Below are 19,440 nucleotides of genomic sequence, written 5' to 3'. Positions count from 1 at the left end.
CCCTATCCCAGCCGAAACCAGGACACCCGTGCATCCCAAAACTCCCCTTTTCTTATGTAAAAACTCCTGGCACCTATAAAATATGTTCCGTAGGTGCAGGTTTTCTTTCTGTGCCTCAGTGATGCGGTGTTTGCAAATAGCTGAATTTGTAATGAAGTGTAGTGCCTGGGGCTGCATGTTCTGACTTTGATTGGCTTAGTGCCTTGTTTTGAATGCTGCAATCTGTAATACAGGGATGCAAGAATAACAGCCTCTTAATTCTTCACATCCACACTGGACATGTTTTCCAGCCCAGTTGGAATGAGACATGATCAAAATTAGTTCTGTAATTAAGAAAACGTTGAACCTCTTGTGTGTGTTAGGCAAATGAGCTAAAGCTTTTGGCCAAGCAATTAAGTGTTAAGGTTTTACTGTAAGATGAATGTAAACTAGATAATTTCTCCAGCTAAGCTTCCCATAATCATTCCATTAGTATGAATTCAGTACAGTGCAGAAGGGAGGTAACATAGCATGATGGATAAGATTATTATTATTATTGAAGATGATTGCAATATAAACGAGCAGTGAAGGCCCCAGCTGAGGTTATGGTTGTATTTTGGTAAGAGTTTTACTTTATGGTAGGATAAAAGAATTTGCTCTGGAGCGGTCATGATTTAAATAGACTAAAAGATACAACAACAAAAAAAACCACTTCTTTGCTTAGATACAGAACTGAGATGCGGAGAGATTAAATGCCGTGCCTTCCATGTGGCCAGTGGAAGCCAAACTTGATCTTGTGGCAAAGGCACTGGTGTGTGTGTGAGGTACGGTATGGCCAGAACATGAGCCCTGTTCTGCTTTGGAAGGCCGGGTGGGAGAGGGTTGTGGTTAATGCCGTAATGAGGATGCTGGATTACTTGCAAATTCTGTTTTCATTTCCTTCATCTGCTCTATGTCACCATGGGTTAGTTATTTTAACTTCATGGCTCTCGCTGTCTTCTGTGGGATATCGAAGTACTTGATTGAGTTTGCAGAGTATTCTGAGATCTAGGGACAAGAGTACACTTGAAGTGGTAATTTGCTGCTTCTCTTGTTGCAGTATATTACATTTACATAAGAATTTTTATCTGATTATCTGACTAGGGAACAACTTTTAAAGGGGGTGGCTTCTTAACTAAAACCATATTTCTTGATGTTGTGCTTATCTCATCTTTCCACTTAAGGATGCTTGCTGGGAGTGGTATTGGTCCAATTTCAACAAGTCCTGTGTATGGCTTTTTTTTTTTTCTTTTTTTTTTGACTTTTGCTGATCAAATCAATATGATAGTTTATTTAAGGCAGTGTGTCTCAAGATTATGGAAGAAGGTTAAGGCAATTTCAAAAGCAGTCTTTGTATTTTGTTTCTCAGCGTGGAAGCTGTTACTAATGTTTCTGGCTTTGTGTTTCTGTAGGCATTCTTGCCGGCGTTCGTGTACTCGTTGAAGGTGTCTCCACTCATAGAAAAAATCAGTGACCACAAGGATTTTAAGAAGCTTCTCAGGACACGGAATAACGTACTAGTGCTGTATTCCAAATCTGGTAAGTCCTCTTTGGTTTTTTTTTTTTGATGTCACGGCTTTTTGTGCCCAGCAAGGTGTGTGCATGTTTGATTACCTGTGTACATGCTCAGATGACTAAGCTTTTCGCCCTTACTTGCTCTCTATTCAGTGTTGCCTTGTGTGACTATAAGGGCTTCTTCAAGACCAGTGTCCTTTGTTCTAACTCGGAGGTTCCTGATGTTTCAAGATTGGAGTTGTCTTAATTTGGTCTTCTGACTGCTCTGTCACATTGGCAAAAATGAACTTTATTCTGGCTTTGTCTCCAAAACTGACTGCTTGTGATAGCTATCAGCCAGGGCTTTCTGGTGTGTTTATCACAGTAGTTTGCAAGTTTTGATTTCCTTGTGACACCGAAAGGCTTAATGAATAGTTACAGTACTGAAATCAATCTATCTTTGCTTCTGACAGCTTTGGGTGTCCCATGGTTGTCTTTCAACTTTAATTAACAAAATATAAAAAAAAAAATTAGCTGCTTGTGTAAGAGGGAGAAATGGCTTATTTCACGTCATGCCACCTGTCTCCTTGAATCTCTTTGCTGTCCCCTCTTTCATTCAGGCTCTCCTTTCTGGTTGTTCAGTCTTGCTCTTACCTGTCTGTTTACTTTTCCTTTTGCTCTGTTCTGCTCCTGCTGTACCTTTTCTCCTCTGTCACCTTGTTTGCTTTGGTGTGTTGTTTTGTGTGACACCATGTAAAATGAAGAAACAATCTTTAAGCTCCATACGCAAGTGCAGAATGCTGTTGTGGATGTGGAAGTCATTAGACAGCAAGAAGTAAAATGTGTCACTAAGATGATTTTCCTTCGTGCTGTATTATATTTGTTGTTGCTTCCTTTTCCTTCCTGCAGGGAAGCAATACAGGGCAGTGCTTTGTTTTGGGGTTGGGTCCTCTCTTTCTGACCTGTTGCAAAGGTCTTATCTCAGTTGAACACAATGACGTTTGTAGAGTTGTTCTGGGTTTATAGTGTGGCAAATTGGAGCAGTGTGTGGTGACCCGATATCCTCCCTCCTTCCCCCTGCCAATATCAGAAATTTTCCAGACAAAAATATGCAGGTGCTGGGATAAGTAGCTTTGTTTCCTCAAGATATGCTTATTCTGAAACAGTTAAAATGATATATGTGACTTAATTTTTGTTAAAATATTGATGTTTTGCTATAGTGGGGAGCTTTGAGCACTTGAACTTGGCCAGATGGTTTTGTAGTAACAGGTTCAAAGTGAACGTCATAAAAGAGTTTCTAACGCTTTTTGATTTTGAAAGGAACACTTTAGATAAAAAAGACATCTGTATTATTCAGCTTTTTAAAGGGAAAATTTTCTTTTTATGCTTAATATTTTAAGTGGTGGTTTCTTTCGTTTTTAGAAGCACAACCAGAACACTTCAGCTCTGACACTCATCAAATAAATGTTGCCCTATGGGCATTGTTCAAGAGCCGTGTTGTGGAGATTTCTTTTTTCTGTTTTTGTTATTTAATTGGTTGGTTTTAGCAGTCTAAAGCTTTGCATGCAGAACTGACTGTGGGATTAATGTTTCTTCCTAGAACAGCGATCCTTTGAAAAATTAGAAATCTCTTGCCTAACTGTCACCCAGAAAGAGGGGAGGGGAAAAAAGAGATAGGAATTTGGAGGTGCAATTCTAATCCCAGATATACATCCCCTAGCCTTGATGAGATGTTGGCCAGCATCTGATCGTACTGCTGGAACAAAGGCTTTGCTTCTCAGCTGAGCAAAACTAGATGAGTATTTCTATCTCATGCAGAAAATTCATCGGTTTCAGGAGATGTCCTCATTTACAGGAGATGTTTAGTTCACCCTACCAGCTGGTTATCCTGCCAGGGCTGCTCAACTAATGGGTCTTCTGGGACAAGTCTGTCCTATCCTGAATGCTTATTTTTTAAAGGGTGTTTGTCAAACTGTTCCACTCTAAGTACATGCGAAGAATTCCCCCACGTGTCTATGTCCCTGTGTTGGAGAGAGGTGGCAGTTGCATGTTATCAGTATTGGGGGTAGGAGAGTTTCTTGAGAGCTCATGTGTGTGGGCTGGCATCTCTGATGGCATCAGGCCCAAGCAAAGGCTGTCGAATATAAAGAAGCTGTTTCTCGCTCAGGAGACTGTTGAGATAAGAATTGTGGAGGCTTAGAGATTATTTGAGGGGGCTATCACTACCCACTGGCTCTACTTGTCTGCTCTGACCTATATAGGCCTTCACCTTCTCAAATGTTGGAGACAAGATATTGGTCTATAGAGGCATTCGGTCTCACCCAATATAGCTGTTCTTACATTCAATTAGTTGAAGTAGTTGTGGAGCAGCACAGTTTAAATAGGTCTGGAAGAGGCTCTGGGTTTCTATTTTCTGTTTATCGAGGTAGGATTTTTTTGGGAATTGATACTTGTTTGAACCTCTATATTTTTCTCTCCCGAGCTCTTGTCCCATTTTTCTTCTGTGTTTATTTTTAATCCCATTTATAAGACCATTTTGGAATGGAAGTGTTTTGCAAAATCTACACATGTGGCATGGCATTATAAAAAATCTCGGTTGGGTATTTATAATACAGCCAGTTCTTGGAAGAACCTTTTCTGGGTGCTTTCTGCTAATAGTTTTGAGCTCCTCACAACTGTTTGGGTATCTCCCAGGGTTTATTTGTTATATGTGAGGTTTGTGTTGTTATGAGAATAACAGTGTGTTATTTTCTGTGTATGACATGGATAGAATTGAGGCAGGCAGAGATGCTGAATGACTTGCTCTTACAGCTGATGAAGGTCCTAAATGAAGTTGCTCTAATTAGCAGACAGTGGTACAAACGGGTTAATGCCCAGCCACAGGAAAAAGGCAGTGTTGGGATGGAAGCCGGTTTGCAGGAGAGGACACAATATAGCTCCATAAATGTAGGTCAGGGAGCGTCCCTGGAGGTATGAATTTCAGTTGTTGTTCAAGGGGGGTGGAGGGAAGGACCCACCCAACTTCAGCTACAGCCAGCATTCCTTCTAGTTTACAGAAGATTTTAGTGATCCCTCTCATACTGGTTTCTTCAAATTAGACAAAATGTTATTCCAGTGCTTCAGAACAAAGGAATGCACCATTGTGTTTTTCTATCTGGAGTAATAATGCTGCTGTTGATTTATTTTTATTATTATTTTGTTTTGTTTTCCAGCTGCTGCTGCAGAAAGCTCACTCAGGTTACTGTCCAGCGTGGCCCAGGAGGTGAAAGGACGAGGTACTATAAGCTGGATAGACTGCGGGTATGTGTCACGCTGTTTTTCTCCATTTTTTCCCTCTCCCCTTTTGGCTTTTATTGCTGACTTGGCTTTTTTGATGGCTCTGAAACTTTTTGCCTGTAACTGAACCCACATTATTCTGTGCAGTTTCTTCATAGCTGTAGGGAGCCTACATCTTACCATCCTCTCTTCCTTCGGACCAGTGGTGGGGAATCATTTTTTCGTTATGGCTGTTGTCACTTCTTCTCTGACAGCATGTTTTTCAGCCTGAAGCTGGAGACCCCAGCTAGCATCGCCTTTCATGGGGGACACGTAGCATGGAAACTCTGACTGCTCTGGCTTTCCCACAAGCCAAGGGAGGAGGAATCCCACATGTTGTGCCGCAGCTGGAGGGCAAGGCGGTTCTGCTCCGACAGCAAATGTTGCACGAGCAGTAGGGCTGTTTGGTTGGTTTTGAAGCGTCCACCCATTTGTGTTTCTCAATAAAATGTGCTTTCTTTTAAAGAACTTCCTCTGTGGTTATATAGATTCATGGCAGTTTTTAACGTGAAGGCAGGGAAACTTGTTTTTGTAAGTAGTTGCTTGTGTGGGGAGAAATGAACAGGTGTGTGCTTTCTGGTTTGCAGATGTGAAAGCCTCCACTGTGGTTCTGCTCAATAACACATTGCCTGTGGTTTTATCGTGTGTATCGTAGTGCCTCTCTGCCTCTGCAGCTTTGAGAGCTTTGCCTGCAGGTGGCAAATTCCCCTTCGTGCATTGCAGAGGAACAGCTTGCTGCCTACCTGTGTGTTTGGGTGGGTTGCCATGGTGTGAACAAATTGTACGCTGTGCACAAATCTAAATCAGCTCTGAAAATCATGTGGCTCCCTTAAAATTATACTTTTGAAACCAACCTCCATCCATCAAGCGGTGACCCAGAATAAGTCATTGGTAAATCGAAGTAACGTGCTTTTGTTGTTGGTTAATGTGTCTTGCTCTTCCCCTGCCACCAGGCAGGTATGTCTCCTGTGGAGTCCTCTGCTTCTGCCTTCTGTTTGCATTCTGCTGGGCTTGTCCAAATGCACAGACACTTTCATCTCTGCCCAACTGATGGGGATGGTGTTCCAAGTCATCCGCTGGCAGAAAGCAGGGCTGCTTCTCGGAAGTCAGTGAAGCCTGTACCACTTCCCACCTGCTGAAAAGCCAGCAAATAAATGGTATTGACCCTAATGAGGAGAAGGTTGCGTGGAGATCTGGCATACCTCTGAAATCCAGACTCCTTTTCTAATGAAAGCATTGATAAACAATTTTTGTTTGTCAGTAATGATGGCTAGCAGATAGGATGCTGGGCCTGCTTCTTGGCTTTAGTTTCTAATTGGCCCCGTTTGAGACTGTGGAGTGGTCGCTACCTTTTTGTGTCTTCTGTTTCCCTTTTGTTTTAGGCCACCTCTGTGTTGGGGGACTTAACTGCTACTGTGTGTGTCTGTGCACGTGGCACATGTGTACAACTGCTGGAATGATGAGGCTGTTCATCTGGCCCTTCAAAATGCTGCTGTAATACAACTAAGCAATAACCATTTCCAGGATTTTAGTTTTGGGTTGGGGAAGGAAAGATTCAGTGTTTAGGACTTCAGTTTGAAATCCAGGGAAGTTTTGGCTCCTGAGTTTGTAAGTGATGGTGATGGGGAGGGAAACGTGTTGTTTGGTTTTGCTGTAAAATAAACTTCAATTCATCAAACCCTAATACGCTCTCCCTTTCCAAATGTTGTCGTCTAAACCAAACTTGGTTATGGAAGTTACTTGCAAGAAATGTATTTTACAGCCTCCTGTGCTTTAATACATTTCATAGGAAGCTTGGTACTTGCAGTACCTTTCCTCTGACCGTGGTGGGGAAATATTTAAGTTAAGCTTCCTATTCGTAATGAAAGGTGAATTATTCCCAGAGTGTGAAGAAATTTGTTGAAGGTCATGCTGTAAGAGGTTGGGAGACCTGGAAATAGATTTGTACGTTCCCAAAATTTGCTTTGATGCCAGTAAGATCACAATCAGATTGCTACTTGCCGAGTGACAAGCGGTGGACAGGGTGCTGTAACATGGCAATAGTTGTAATTCCCTCTCTGAGGGTTGAGCAGTGCTTCCTTTCAGATTGCTCGTTTGGGAAGAACCTGGAAAAAATAGATGATCTGTCCAACTGTAGCTGGGTATTTGTCAGAGATGTCTCTTCTATCACTCCCTCCTACAGAGGGATGTCATAACAGAATTTGTGAACTTGTCTTATGGGGCAAGGTGAACTGGAAGACTGGCTTGTGGCAAAGGACGTTTCAATGCATGCAAAAAACCAAATGGTTTGAGCCTGAACCAAGTTTTGTGGTTGATCTGCTTGTTAAACCTTTAAAGCATTCTGAATCAATCTCGTAGTGTTGAGGTAACTTTTAAATATTTTTTTCTTCCCTTGAAAGATTTTTTTTTTTCCTTTGCTTTTTTTTTTTTTTGGTGTGTATACAGGTGGCTGCAAACTGCTGCCCACCTCATTGCAGTGATAATATGAGGGAGGCTGCAGTAGTGCTGTCTGTCACCAGTCACAAAGGGGCAGTTGTAGGGCCTGAACAGCTGAGTCCTACCAGAGTTGCTCACGCTATTCTCCCGCTGCAAGTATGCTGTGAACCTTATTTGCAAGTCTTCTTGCCGAAACAAACAGCGCACAGATGCAGGGATATTTACAGCACAGGCTCAATTTGTTTTACAAATATTGACAAGAAATGGCTTGTTTGGCAGCAATATTTAGCAGGGAATTTTGGCTTTGCTCTTCACATCCTGCTGTAGTGGACTTCTTTGCCTTCCGATCCAAGCGTTGGCAAGGCTGGCGTACATGCAGAGTTGTGGTTTGTGTCTCTGCTTCCCTGTGGCGATGACGGCAGTGCTTTTCTTTTCTTTTTCTTTATTGGCGGTGCTTTTTTGTTTCTTGTCATTCTCCTTCTTCCCCTCATTTTCAGGAGAAAGGAAGAACATACTGCTCCACTGATGGTAATCATTATGGATTGCTAAGTCTCAGCAGTATGTTCTGTATTTCATACAGCGGAGGGGAGCGTGCAGGTTTGCAGCTGGAGACGGGCTGCCTGAATTGCTGGCTTACATGGAAACTGCGCTCCTTGGCCTCAGCTTTTGTTAGGTGTGTGGTATGAGACAGAGGTTAGACTTGAGCTTTCAGTTCCAGGTTGAGTGATCTCGGGGAGACCAGGGAGGTTAGTTTTTCAGCATGATGTGGGGAAATACTTGGTTTCTTTCTGAGACAGTGTGGAGTAGAGGAGGTTGCCACTTAATTTGTCACTTTGTGGCAGGGTAGCAGAGGTCCCCAGAGTGGCTGGGCTTGGGAGGTGTAAGGCTGGGAAGTGCCGGGTGCCTGCCTTTCCTGCACAGTTAGGCTCACTTGTGTTAAGTGCCACGCTGGAGCAGGGCCATGCTGAGCCTCTGCGTGCAGTATTGCAGATAAGGTTCTCATTCACGGGAGATTTCAATCAGTTTGCGCAGGCAGATAGACGCCACCTGCTAGAGATGAAGGGCAGGATGAGAATTGCTTGCAGCATTAAAGTGGTCACTGTTTGTTCCTATGTGCTGAGATAGCGTACGTGGCTCTGTACACAATTAAACATGAAGCTATTTCAATTGTGAATAAAAGACCCACAAACGAAGTGACAAAAATATGCTTTATTCTAGCCTTTCCATGTTTTAATTGGGAAGTCCTTGCTGAGGCATTTGATGTTGAATGAACAGTGGTGTGAGAGATGACAGAATATTGAACTAATAATGCCTGGTAAAATGAGTCTTCTGTGTGATGGCTACTTTTTGTTGCTGTTGGTTTGAACAGAGAGCTCTCTGCTACCTTTTATTTATTTCTTTCCTCTGTATTATCCCTGGTGCTTCATTTCTGAGTTGAGGCTAACTGGTAGCAGGGGTAGAGCACAACATTGCAGGTTGGTAAGTCTTCAGAGTGTCCCAGAGAGATGGATCAGTCATCTTACGGGCAAGTATTTTGAAACTGGTGTTTGGGGAGACACCACATTAATAGGAGCTGAGAGTCCCAGCTTCTGTTCCTGGCTCTGTGAATGACTCACTTCTTGTTACTTTGTGCTGTTAAAAAAGGTGTATCTGTTTTCCAGGCAAGTGGGTAAATATTGCCTGATTCATTAGTCAATGTTTATAAAGAGATTGGAGAACTTTGAAAGGAAAAATACTACAGCAGCACAAATGAGTGCTCTTCATTTAATGCGTTCAGATGCTATTGAGATGGGCATGTAAGCAAGACTATTACTGAATTATTTTTAGTAGGAGGCTGATAGAAATTGTGAAAATGGAAGGGCTTCATAGGGAGTTGAAGACTTAAGATGTCTGCTAAAAAGAAAGTATCTTGTCCTTTTGTGCGATTTCAGAGTTCGGATGCTGCTCACTGTAACAGCAGGTTGGGGTGCAGTGGAGCTGGTGTGTGCTGCATAGGCAGATGGGCGGTCTGTGTGCGTGCTGCAGAGCCTCTGCGTCCACAGTGCTTCACAGAAACTTGGCAAATCCTTATGGTGGCTAGTAAAAGGTACAAAGTGATGTGCCTCGGAACACAGTAAGATGAAATTACTGCTTGAGTGAAAGACGAATTTTTTGTTTCTTGTCTTTAAAGCAGACAAAGCTCCAGTCCCAGTTTGTGATGCCCCAAGGTCTGGTTTTGAAGAGTAATCAATGTAAAGTTATCCTCTAGCCTTCTTGAGTAGGTTTTGTGGTAGATCGTGGGATGGCCAAGGACTGATGTTACTTGGAAGAGTGTAACTGGTTTGGGTGAAGGGGAAAGAAAGTAAAATGGCTTTGTTGAAGAGAAGAAAATGTGTTTGGCAGGTTATGAAATGCATTGTGGTCAGGTGCAGTTTTGAGGAGGTGGCAAGAGGTTGAAGCTAGCTCTTTCCATCCTGAATGTGATTTAGTGAACGCTCCTGGGTTTCCCTGTTACTGAATTGTCTCAAGTTTTTTATTAACTATAACTCCTGCCCAATTGTGCACTGGTATTTTCAAAAAAGCACCCATTTCCTTGGCTCTGGGTAATTATTCCCTGCTCAAACTTGCATGGTTCCCTTTACTGTGGGACTCAAACATAAACAAAGCTGTGTGATTTCCATCTGCTGTTATAGCACGTGTACTTGGCTTTAGCACATCAGACTGCTAGGAAGAGGAAATGCCATCTGGTTAAAATGTCTGACTAATTTTTGGTTGGTTTTAATCCCACTTTTTCTGCTTTTGTGTGTCTATCTTGTAGTCCCTTTTATGTGTCCTGTGCATCATTCTTGTATTGCCCATCCCTCGTAATTAGTTGTTACTGTTGCAGTCCCATGACGCTTAACATAAAGGTTAAGATCATAATTTGGCTGGTAAAGCAGCCCTTTCAACGCTATGCATCTAAACATGTGCTGGTTCAGGAGAGAGCCAAATCTAATGAGTAGTTGTCTTTTCTAGGATTTCCCCCAATTTATGTGTTTATCTGCCTTTTAGATTAAATATTCCTTCCCAAATTTCTGATTTCCTAGTGCTTTGATACAGAAATGCTTTACCCATACACAATCATAAATGAATTTGTGTAATGCCTTGAAATAGCAGGGAGGAATTTCAGAAATAAGGTTGCTGGTACAGATGGCATTAAGTGTCATTTTGCTCTTTAGTTTTTACTTTCACTCCTATAAAGCCCATCGGAAGTAGGATTTATTTAAGAGAATAAGTCTAGTCTTCTTTTTTCCTTGTAGCTGAATTTTAAAGCTGATGAAAAGCTTTGAAATTGCAAATAAAAATGACCAGATCCTAATGGAGAGAGAAAAAAGGAAAAAAGGAGTTCTGCTCTTGCACTGATGCAACCCTTTCCATCCAAGTAGATTTGCAGTGTCTGGGATTTCTGACTTTTTCTACAGTTGCCTTTGAAGGTGAAGGGCAGCGGCAGCTCAGGAGTGGGTGGCACGTAATGCTAGGTGCCAGCCTGGGGGAGGTAGCAGGGGCTCCATTTGCAGCTGGTCCAGGGGGAGGTAAGCCAGGTGTCCATCAGGAACAGTTTGCAGCTGTAGTTATACTGACAACATGTCCTTGTGGGGATGCGATTTATATGGGCAAACTGTGCATTTGCGGCATGGATTTTTCAATGCCTTCCTCCTGTCTCTATCATAACCTGTCTGCGCGGTTAATGCTAATTCACATTAAAGCCCTTTTATTTTCCTGTAAGAGTGACCATCAGGAAGTGCTATGCTCGTCTGAAAAAAATTCCTTTTTTAAGTAAGCTCTCAGTTCCTAACATAAACCCATTTAGTCTGGTGTATTGCATTAATTCAGAAATGCAGAGTGTTTTACTGAAATCCACTCTAGTGCTTGGCTGTACAAGCCTGGGCTCATGCCTCAGTTTCATCCTAACCGTGTGTATTCCATGGGTTTTGCCTAGAATTGCTCATTAACCGTGAATCTTTGATGTTGCTGCTTTTCAGAGTAAAAAGAGTAAGTGAGCTAAGATTCAAAGTGAAGTTACCTCCATTTTCCTGCATTCAATACTTCATTTAAAACATCCTCTAGCATCCTCTTCAGGCCAATAGTGCAGCTAAAGGTCATAAAACAGGCACCAAGGGAACAGTACAATGTGCTGCAGTGTCTGTGTACCTGTGGGTGATATATTCAAAACCTGCCTTCGCGGGGACCTTAGGTTAGCGTAAACTCAAAGACAGAGTGGTAGTCATCTTGTGTCCCAGGTTAAGACAATGTTCCCCTGTACCAGGTTGTGTGAGTTAGAGGAGGTCTGGATGAGTCTGATGAGGAAAGCTGCTGCTTTGCAAAGAGTTCGCATGTTCGGCGTTTCTAGAAGTTCCTGCAAAGTCTTTAGAGGCTCCTGTGAATGTGGCTCCTTATTTCTGTGCAGGTATGTGGGCTGCCGAGTGCCTCTTACTAATTTATATTTCCATGGAAAGTACCATTCATTATAACTGCTTGACTTTCTGCAGGGCTGGAGCTTATGATTTTTTCCCGTAATTGTTTTTGCTTGACGATACCTGTTACCTTTTTTGTCTTGGGTTTCTTTCTGGTCTTTGGCTCGCTCTTGCTTGCAGTGAGAATTCATCTCATGGGTTTTAATTTTCAGAAAATACTTCTTTTTAATCTCATTCCTATAGATTCTTGGCCTCTCTAATTGACTAACAGGTAAAGGGAGTAATTTATATTGGGTGGCGTTTTAATCTCATTCCTATAGATTCTTGGCCTCTCTAATTGACTAACAGGTACAGGGAGTCATTTATATTGGGTGGCAAGTGGTGCTGGGTCTCCGCAGCACAGGGATTATTCTGTTTGCATTCCTGGCACGTTCCAGGGGAGCGTTTGGAGCAGAAGGCTGCAATCACCCCGTGGGTTACAGGGAGGCTTTTTGCTGCATTCTAGGGAGGAAAATCAGGCCCTAAATTCAGATGAGACTCTATCCTGTCAGTCTGCTAATCCTAATCTTTAATTCTTTCCAGCAGCATGTTTTCTGGTTTTGGTTTTCATGCTCCCCCATCCCTTAAAAGATTCAAGCTTTTCATCACCTGCATTGTTTGAGTGGCTCATTTGTTCTGTGCTATGGAAACCTGTTGCTATTGTTACTTCTTTTATAAGATAATTTCCATCAGGAAGCTAGAATGGTGGCAAAATGTTGCTTTGTTTTCAGAGACAAATTTTGTGTTTTAAGCTTCCTGTGCTGATTACTTCTGCATCCATCTCTCCTGGGTCCTGTTCCTATTTTGGTGTCTGCAGATTCTTAAACCCCACTCAGGAGCATAGTATCAAAGTGCCTGACTGCAAGAGCTGCGTATGGACTTTTTGTTTGAGTAGATGTAAGCCATTACCATCCAGCAGCTGCTTAGTACAGCTCTTTGGAGAAGTGCTCTTGCAAGCTAGGCTGATGGTTTGAGAAGTGATTTTAAATTTTTTTTCCTTCTCTGATTTCAGATCTGTCTCAAGAGAGTGATACAGAAAGGTCTGGGATCATTAGAGAATATGAGGAGCCTTACAAATGTGACATACCGTCAGCAGCAGTAGTTATGGCAGCTGCCACCCCAGGCTGGGTGGGAAGAGGGAGGACGATGGGGAGGCAATGCCCACAGTCAGAGAGGAGGAGAGTTTTGCAGGGGTCAGTCGGTCTGTTTTCGTTTGGTTAGCAAAGTACCCAGGCTGCTGTAGTGTAAATGGATCACACAGTCCTTGTCGGAGGGTGGGATTGATGACTGGAAGGAGCGTAGTCAAAATCCCATGTTGTCCCCAACTATGGCTAATGAATTGCATTTTTTATTTTGAAACCTCATAGGAGCACATCTAACTAAAACTGGCCGTTAATGACTTCCTCTTTCAGATTAGGTTTGCAAGTGCAAATGTGGTTTTTATTTTTAGGTGGCTTGAGGAAATTTCTGGCACTGACACCCCTTTTGCTGCTTTTTTGGGTCACGAGCTCAATTAGTTGTTTGGCAGGATCTCAACTCCATGCTTTCTTAGGATGTTCATCAGTCTGTTGTCTGGAGAGGGTATTCTCTGGAAGGTAGCCAGAGGGCATTGCAGAGGCTGCGCATTGGGCTGGGAAACCCTGTTTGTTAATGCACTTCTGAGGACTGGTCTGAAATTGCAGTTGTACTTCCCTGAAGTTATCACTGGAGTTGTTCTCTGTACAATGGTTTTCACCATAACATAAAAGAATGAAAGCAATTAAACAACAGAGACAATTATGAGAGGGCATGCTGGTAACAAGATAACAGTTTTGACTGGTACCTTCCAAAGCTTTTTCCAGTGTTGGGAGGCTTATTTTGTAGGCAGCCCTGCTTCTGCTCTGCCATATCACCCTGCTCTCAGAGCCTGTTCTTCCTCCTTACCTGCTCAGTCTCATCTCTTCCAGCTGTTGGGACAGTGACAGTGTGTGTTTGTACAGCCACTGATACAACAGAGCCTCCATCACATTGGGGTCTACAGGTGCAACTGTGATATAAGGGACTGCCGAAGCATAATTTATGTGGATTGTTGAGCCCCATTTCAGATGGAGATACGTACAGATAGAAGAGATAAAATGTGTTTACAGATTGTGAGGTCTGTGGTTCACATGTGGTTCCGTAATATGCTGATAGAGGAGCGAGATAGTTTTTGTGCAGGCAGATTTACTGACCTGGTTACTTAAATTGGTGCTGTCAGTGTTTTTATTAATCACTTCTCTTGTGCCTGGAAACACTGTAGGTACGGATGAAAAAGAAGGCTGGGTCCAGTCTGCTTTGCAAGGTGTTAGTAGGTGCCAGCACCGTGGCATCGAAGTGGCGTGGCCACACAGCACATGCACGTGCTGCTATTACATTGGCAACTGGAGACATGAACTTTTTTTGGATGGCATTTTTGTCGTTTCCTAAGACAACAGTCATCCCAGACTGTCATCCCAGATCCTTCCTCCCCAGAGGCTGATGTGGTTGTAGGGCTGTTTTCCTTCTTGATGAGAAGGCAATGGGCAGCATTACGTGATAAGGGAAATAATTAGGGAGCTGCGGACAATCTTATTTGTGCTTGTGAGAGAGGATGGTGCTGAGGATGTTCGGTCTTATCTTGCTGCCTTCAGGACCTGCCAGGACAATATTTGAATTTGCCTCGGGGAGGGTGTTTTGCACTGCCACCTCCAGGTGCCCTCTCTTACTCAGGATCCATCCAGCTTGGACTTGTTTTGTTTTTAAAAAAAAAAGGTGGACTTACTGCAGCCAAACTCCTGGATCTTATTTTGCGTTCCTCCTGTCTAGCTTTGCCCTCTGTTCTTTCTGCCTCCAAATCACCTTGCCACATTGCTACAAAAACCTTTTTCTGGGTTGCTCCTGCCCCTGGGGACTGCCATCAGTATCTCTCACTGCTTCTCTGTCCTTATGGCCACGAGCTCCCAGGCCTGCGGGCAGCCCTGCACAGGCAGAGAGAGCATCCTGCGCCGCTCCGGAGGAGCGCCCGTGGCACGTCCCCTTCAGGTGCTGGCTTCGCTGGTGGTGAGCCAAAGGAGGTCAGATCTCCTTCGCAAGCCCCTCGCCATCCTCCTGCCCCAGTAACAGCTGGCTGCCTGTGCAAAGTGATGATTTGTGCGTGCCAACGCTGACAGGGGACCCCAGAGGTTTACAGGGAGCGCTCCAGTCGGGCTTCCTGCCAGCTCCATCGTAACCCCAAATGACAGAAGTGTCTCCCAGTAGAGGAGATGGGGATGTGAATGGAAAGGGGTGAAGTATTCCTGGTATGCACGCCGTGTTTGTTGTTATTCAGACTTCTTTCTTGGTTAGGTCAACTTGGATCTTTCAGTTTATCGTTCTTTTCCGTATGTCTTTGCTCCTCCTGCGAAGGAGCGTTTTGGAGCCCCGGTTCGGTTTCGTGGGAAGGGGAAGCATGGGGAATATGCCTGTGGGAGTGGAAGGAAGCCATGCCATCATGCCACTTAAGGTTTGATCTTATTACCAGAGAGACAGCTGCTGGTTAGGTCTTTTGTGGTATTGCAAATAGGTTGACGTTTTGGATGATTTTCCACAGAGATCAAGCCGGGTGATTTGTAGGACGGCCTGCAGGCCAAGCAGGGGTCCCTTCAGCAGAGCAGGGACCTGCGAGGGTTCAAATTGCTCTGGACAGGAGTGGCACGAGGCAGCTGAGGACGGCTGCTGGGGGCACATGGCTGACCTCATCCGCAAACCAGTGTTTCCTGAGCCTGGTGCCTTGTCTGGAGTGTCTTGGCCTGGGTGGTAGAGTGCTGATTTTGGGGGTAGTTTCTGGCTTTTTAGGTTTTGGGTTTTTGTTGGTTTTTTTCCTTATCTTTTTCTTTTTTTTTTTTTCTTCTTCTAGTCTTTATAACAAACTCTTACACTGCTTCTTCAAGTGGTATAATTAAATTGCAAGAACCAGAGTCCTAATTACCCTCTCCCATGTGAGAGTTGAGGAGCTCATCTTCAGAGAGAGGCTGTTGGCTGAGATCCAAAAGAGACAAATCTCAGAGCAGAGACTGCATCTGTGTTGATATTTACTCTTATTAAGGATAATGGTCATTACCAAGTGGTATCAAAGCAGGTTGCTCTTTGCAGGTTATTTTTGTCTGGCTGTAAGTGTAAGCAGAAGAAAAAGCAGAACGGGTCTCTCTCTGCCATTTCTGTATGTCTCCTTTTCTGCTTTTTCCAAAGAATCATTGGTATAGCATCTGAGTTGGTGGGTCTGGCATGTGCAAAAATCTGCACTGATGCATGAAAAAATTACTGATACACATTTAGACACTTCCTATTCTGGGAATTTGCTCCTCTTCCATCAGTGCAGCTTTCATAAACAGTCTAAACTGCCAATGCAGTGGTGCGGAGAATCTGCCCACTAAATGGTAAAGAGACATACTGGAGCAAACTGCTGCTTTCTTTCCTGTGATAAGGGATGTGCATTCAAGCAGCTACATGAATCTCTACAAATGGAGCAATCCTGAAAGCAGGGCAGGCTTAGATCCCGTTTCCTTCCAATGAAACAGCTGTTCTTATCTTTCTTTTTTTAATAGAAACCCATGCAAACAGAAAATGAATTGGGAGGAGTTGGAGTGGTAGGAGTTGCTAGCTGCTTGCTTACAGGTACATCTCAGTAGTAATGTTTTGTAGCCTTTTTCAACTATAAACCTTGCACAACTTTTCTAAGATGAGTATCTGGATCTCTAAATGACACACAAGGAAAATTTACACTTTTTTCCCCACATGGTTTGAAGTTGCACCAAACTGGTGGCAGAACCAGCAACAGAATTGTCTTGATACCCATTTTGGTCCTCTACTGATGCCAGAACAATTGTCTGCACATCTCAGGGTTTGACAGACCCTGTTGCTGGAGGTAAATTTCCGCATTACACTTGTTCACCTCAATCACCTAACATTTGTCTTGGCAAGGCTGAGATGGCCAGAAATATATGTGTATCCTGGAAACATTTGGGAGTGTCTAGAAGAGCATTTACAAATGTTGACTGTGGTGCGGGCTGACTTTAGTCAGCTGTCTGGCAGTCAGCTCCAGCAGGGCCACAAGGGCTTCTACATGCCTGCAGATCTGTCTGGAGTAAGACTGGAGGATGATCTGAAACTGGTGCCTCCTCCTGAGATTCCCTGACCTTCGAGTTGCTTAGGTTTAGCCCTTGGGACTGTTGGAGGACTGCAGGTGAGAGAAGATAGGATGTTTCTGGCCCCTAGGTTTGATGTTGCTGCAGACTTTCTGTACAAACCCCACGTGGCAAACCAGCTTTTCGGCAAAGCTCCAAATCCGGGTTATTTGTTTCGTAATCTGGTTTTGTTAAAAGGAGCAATGTTCATTTTATTCAATGAACGGATGACATGTTTTGGGTCCACCTTTCACTGCCGTCTGGGGAAAACAAAGATGCAGCAGACAACAGGAAAATAACTGTCTTCTCAGGCTCAGATCTCCAGCCTCCTGGAGAAGCAAAGAAAGCGTTTATGGGTTACAATGATTAGCTTTGGCTATGACTAGCAGAACTGACATGAATTCAGTAAGACTCTTCAGATAAATGTGCTTCTATAGAATTGGGATTACAGGTGCTCCTTCCTGGTGAGGTAGTTTCATGCTTTGTTAGTTCCTTAAAATGCTCATTTCCGTCTTCAGCATAATGTTCTGATTTTGATGCCGGTGTCCATAGCACCCCCCTCCTCATTTCCATCTACAATAAGCATTTGGGAAGTTTCCACAAAGCCGCACTCTCATCTGCAGCACACTGCGAACTTACTGTTTGTTGTTCCTCACATTTGCAGAAAGGCAGCTGGAGAACATTGGGAGAATTAGCACCAGTGCTGGCAGTGGCGCTTAATTTGGTGGGGCTCTTGCAACCCTTGCATCTCAGTGTCTCTAATCAGTTTAAACTTGATGGGTTTTCAGTGTTTTCATTTTCTAAATTGATTTATCTGCGTAAAAGGTACAAGTTGTCCTCTGCTGGGAACAAGTTTCCAAGCTTTTTAATGTTGCTGTTTGTCAATGCAAAGAATAGTCTTTTCAATGTGAATCATCCTCTTTTCTTTGTAGTTGTGCTGTTTCACTCATTTCTCCAGGTCTTTGATTGACTTCATATTCACTTCATCTTGAAGTATCCTTATTATAGCTTCACTTCTACGTTGTTTAGGACAGCAGTTAGGCCACGAAGACCCTTTGCCTGCCCATCTAAGCAATTGTGTTTTCTCTCATGACCCTTCTCTCTTCAACTCAGCCTGCTCTGGTGCTGGAAGTGATTCGTTCAGTTTGAAAACCCCCTCCAGCAGGTTGTCTGCTATTACATGCCTCCTTCAGGAGCTGTGGCTGGTGGTCCTTACCTCCAGTTGCCAGGTGGCTCCAGGACACATCCCTCATACCTGGAGTGAATGGGGTTGCTGGGCTTGGGGCTCCAAAATTTGAATTGGTTTTTGTTTTCTGCAGGACCTTTTTAAGGCTAGCCACTTGTGATTTGGGCTTGGAGATACCGTGAAGATGTTTCTTTTTGGTTTTGAGTTATCTTTTGCCACATATAAAAGCTGACCTGCTCTTTCTCTTTGAATCTTTTCACAAACAGTGCTCTTTGACCATCGCCCTAACAGTAGCACAGTCTTCTTGAAAACTTGACTTCCTAAATTTTATGCTAATCCTGTGGACAGAAGGAAGATCTGCTGAGGTACTGGGACATGCTAGAATGGTCTCCTTTTCCACTGGTTAGGTCCTGGCTTTGGAATGTGGTTTTAACACAGTTCACTGTGTCCTGACCAAGCAAATGGAGAAATTAAATAGGTTAATGCAGCTTTCCACAATGCTTGTCCCACAAACTTAGCTGAACAGCTTCCAAATTACTGTTAGTTGCAACTGATTGCTGATGAGGAAGCACAGCAATGAGTTTTCAGAACTGAATGCATTTGATTTCCTTTCTTGTAACCATTTTTCTTCCAATATGTGTTTTTTGCAGTGATACTGAAAGCCGAAAATTATGCAAGAAGATGAAAGTAGATCCTAATTCAAAGGAGAAAGGAGTGGAATTACTCCATTATAAGTGAGTGTTGGGCTGGGATTTGTAGTTCCTAATTGTTGATGCCCCTGTTAGGACCATTTGTTCTCCTTGCAGCTCCATACTGCTGCAGCATGAAAACTTCTTATTTTTTATCCTGTGACATGTGAAATTGATTGCTGTTTCTTCAGTTTGCAAGCATGTGTTGTGACAGAAGTTGAGATAAATTTATTGTGCTGTTGAAGAGAGTACACTAAAAGCATGAGCAGGGCCTAGGAGAGATGCCCAATGGACTAAAATTACCCAATGCACAGGGCTGATGCCTGAGATTTGAGCTCTCTTACTTTCTCTGTCACATGCCTGCTGGCATGTGCCTTGGGCAGGTTGCTTCACCTCTCCATGCTTGCTTTTCTGACTTGAGATAGTACTTTGTAAAGTAAGTGGAGAAAGGCAAGTGTTGTGAGACAGCAAGAGATTTTCTTCCTGGAAATAATAGGAGTGGGCGTACTGTTAAATCTAAGAGACACCGAGCAGCTGCATCTCCATCTCCAAAGATTATGCCTTAGTAAATATTCTTGTTAAAATGTCAGGGAGGAAATTATTTCCTAGAAACCTGTTTGCTTTACATTCTGTTTTACACCTTCCCTTTTTCCTTACTCTTCCCCCCCCCC

At 43.4% G+C, this 19,440-nt stretch overlaps 1 protein-coding gene across 1 annotated transcript in view; it reads left to right on the top strand.

Annotated features, from left to right (window-relative positions):
* Positions 1–1,430: 1,430 nt before the first annotated feature.
* The window catches only part of PDIA5 (protein disulfide isomerase family A, member 5), a gene marked incomplete at its 5' end in the record, with an annotated part of 89,868 nt that continues 71,858 nt past the window's right edge, over positions 1,431–19,440 (top strand). The window contains 3 exons of the mRNA XM_009582767.1: positions 1,431–1,557; positions 4,725–4,812; positions 18,731–18,814. Coding sequence (XP_009581062.1) covers positions 1,431–1,557; positions 4,725–4,812; positions 18,731–18,814 — 299 coding nt within the window. The remainder of the gene's footprint in view (positions 1,558–4,724; positions 4,813–18,730; positions 18,815–19,440) is intronic.

The sequence above is a fragment of the Fulmarus glacialis genome, unplaced genomic scaffold (genome assembly GCF_000690835.1).
Source record: "Fulmarus glacialis isolate BGI_N327 unplaced genomic scaffold, ASM69083v1 scaffold8778, whole genome shotgun sequence".
In the NCBI taxonomy this organism is placed as follows: Eukaryota; Metazoa; Chordata; class Aves; order Procellariiformes; family Procellariidae; genus Fulmarus; species Fulmarus glacialis.
Note: the sequence above shows the minus strand (reverse complement) of the source record. Positions and strands in the feature narration are given on the sequence as shown.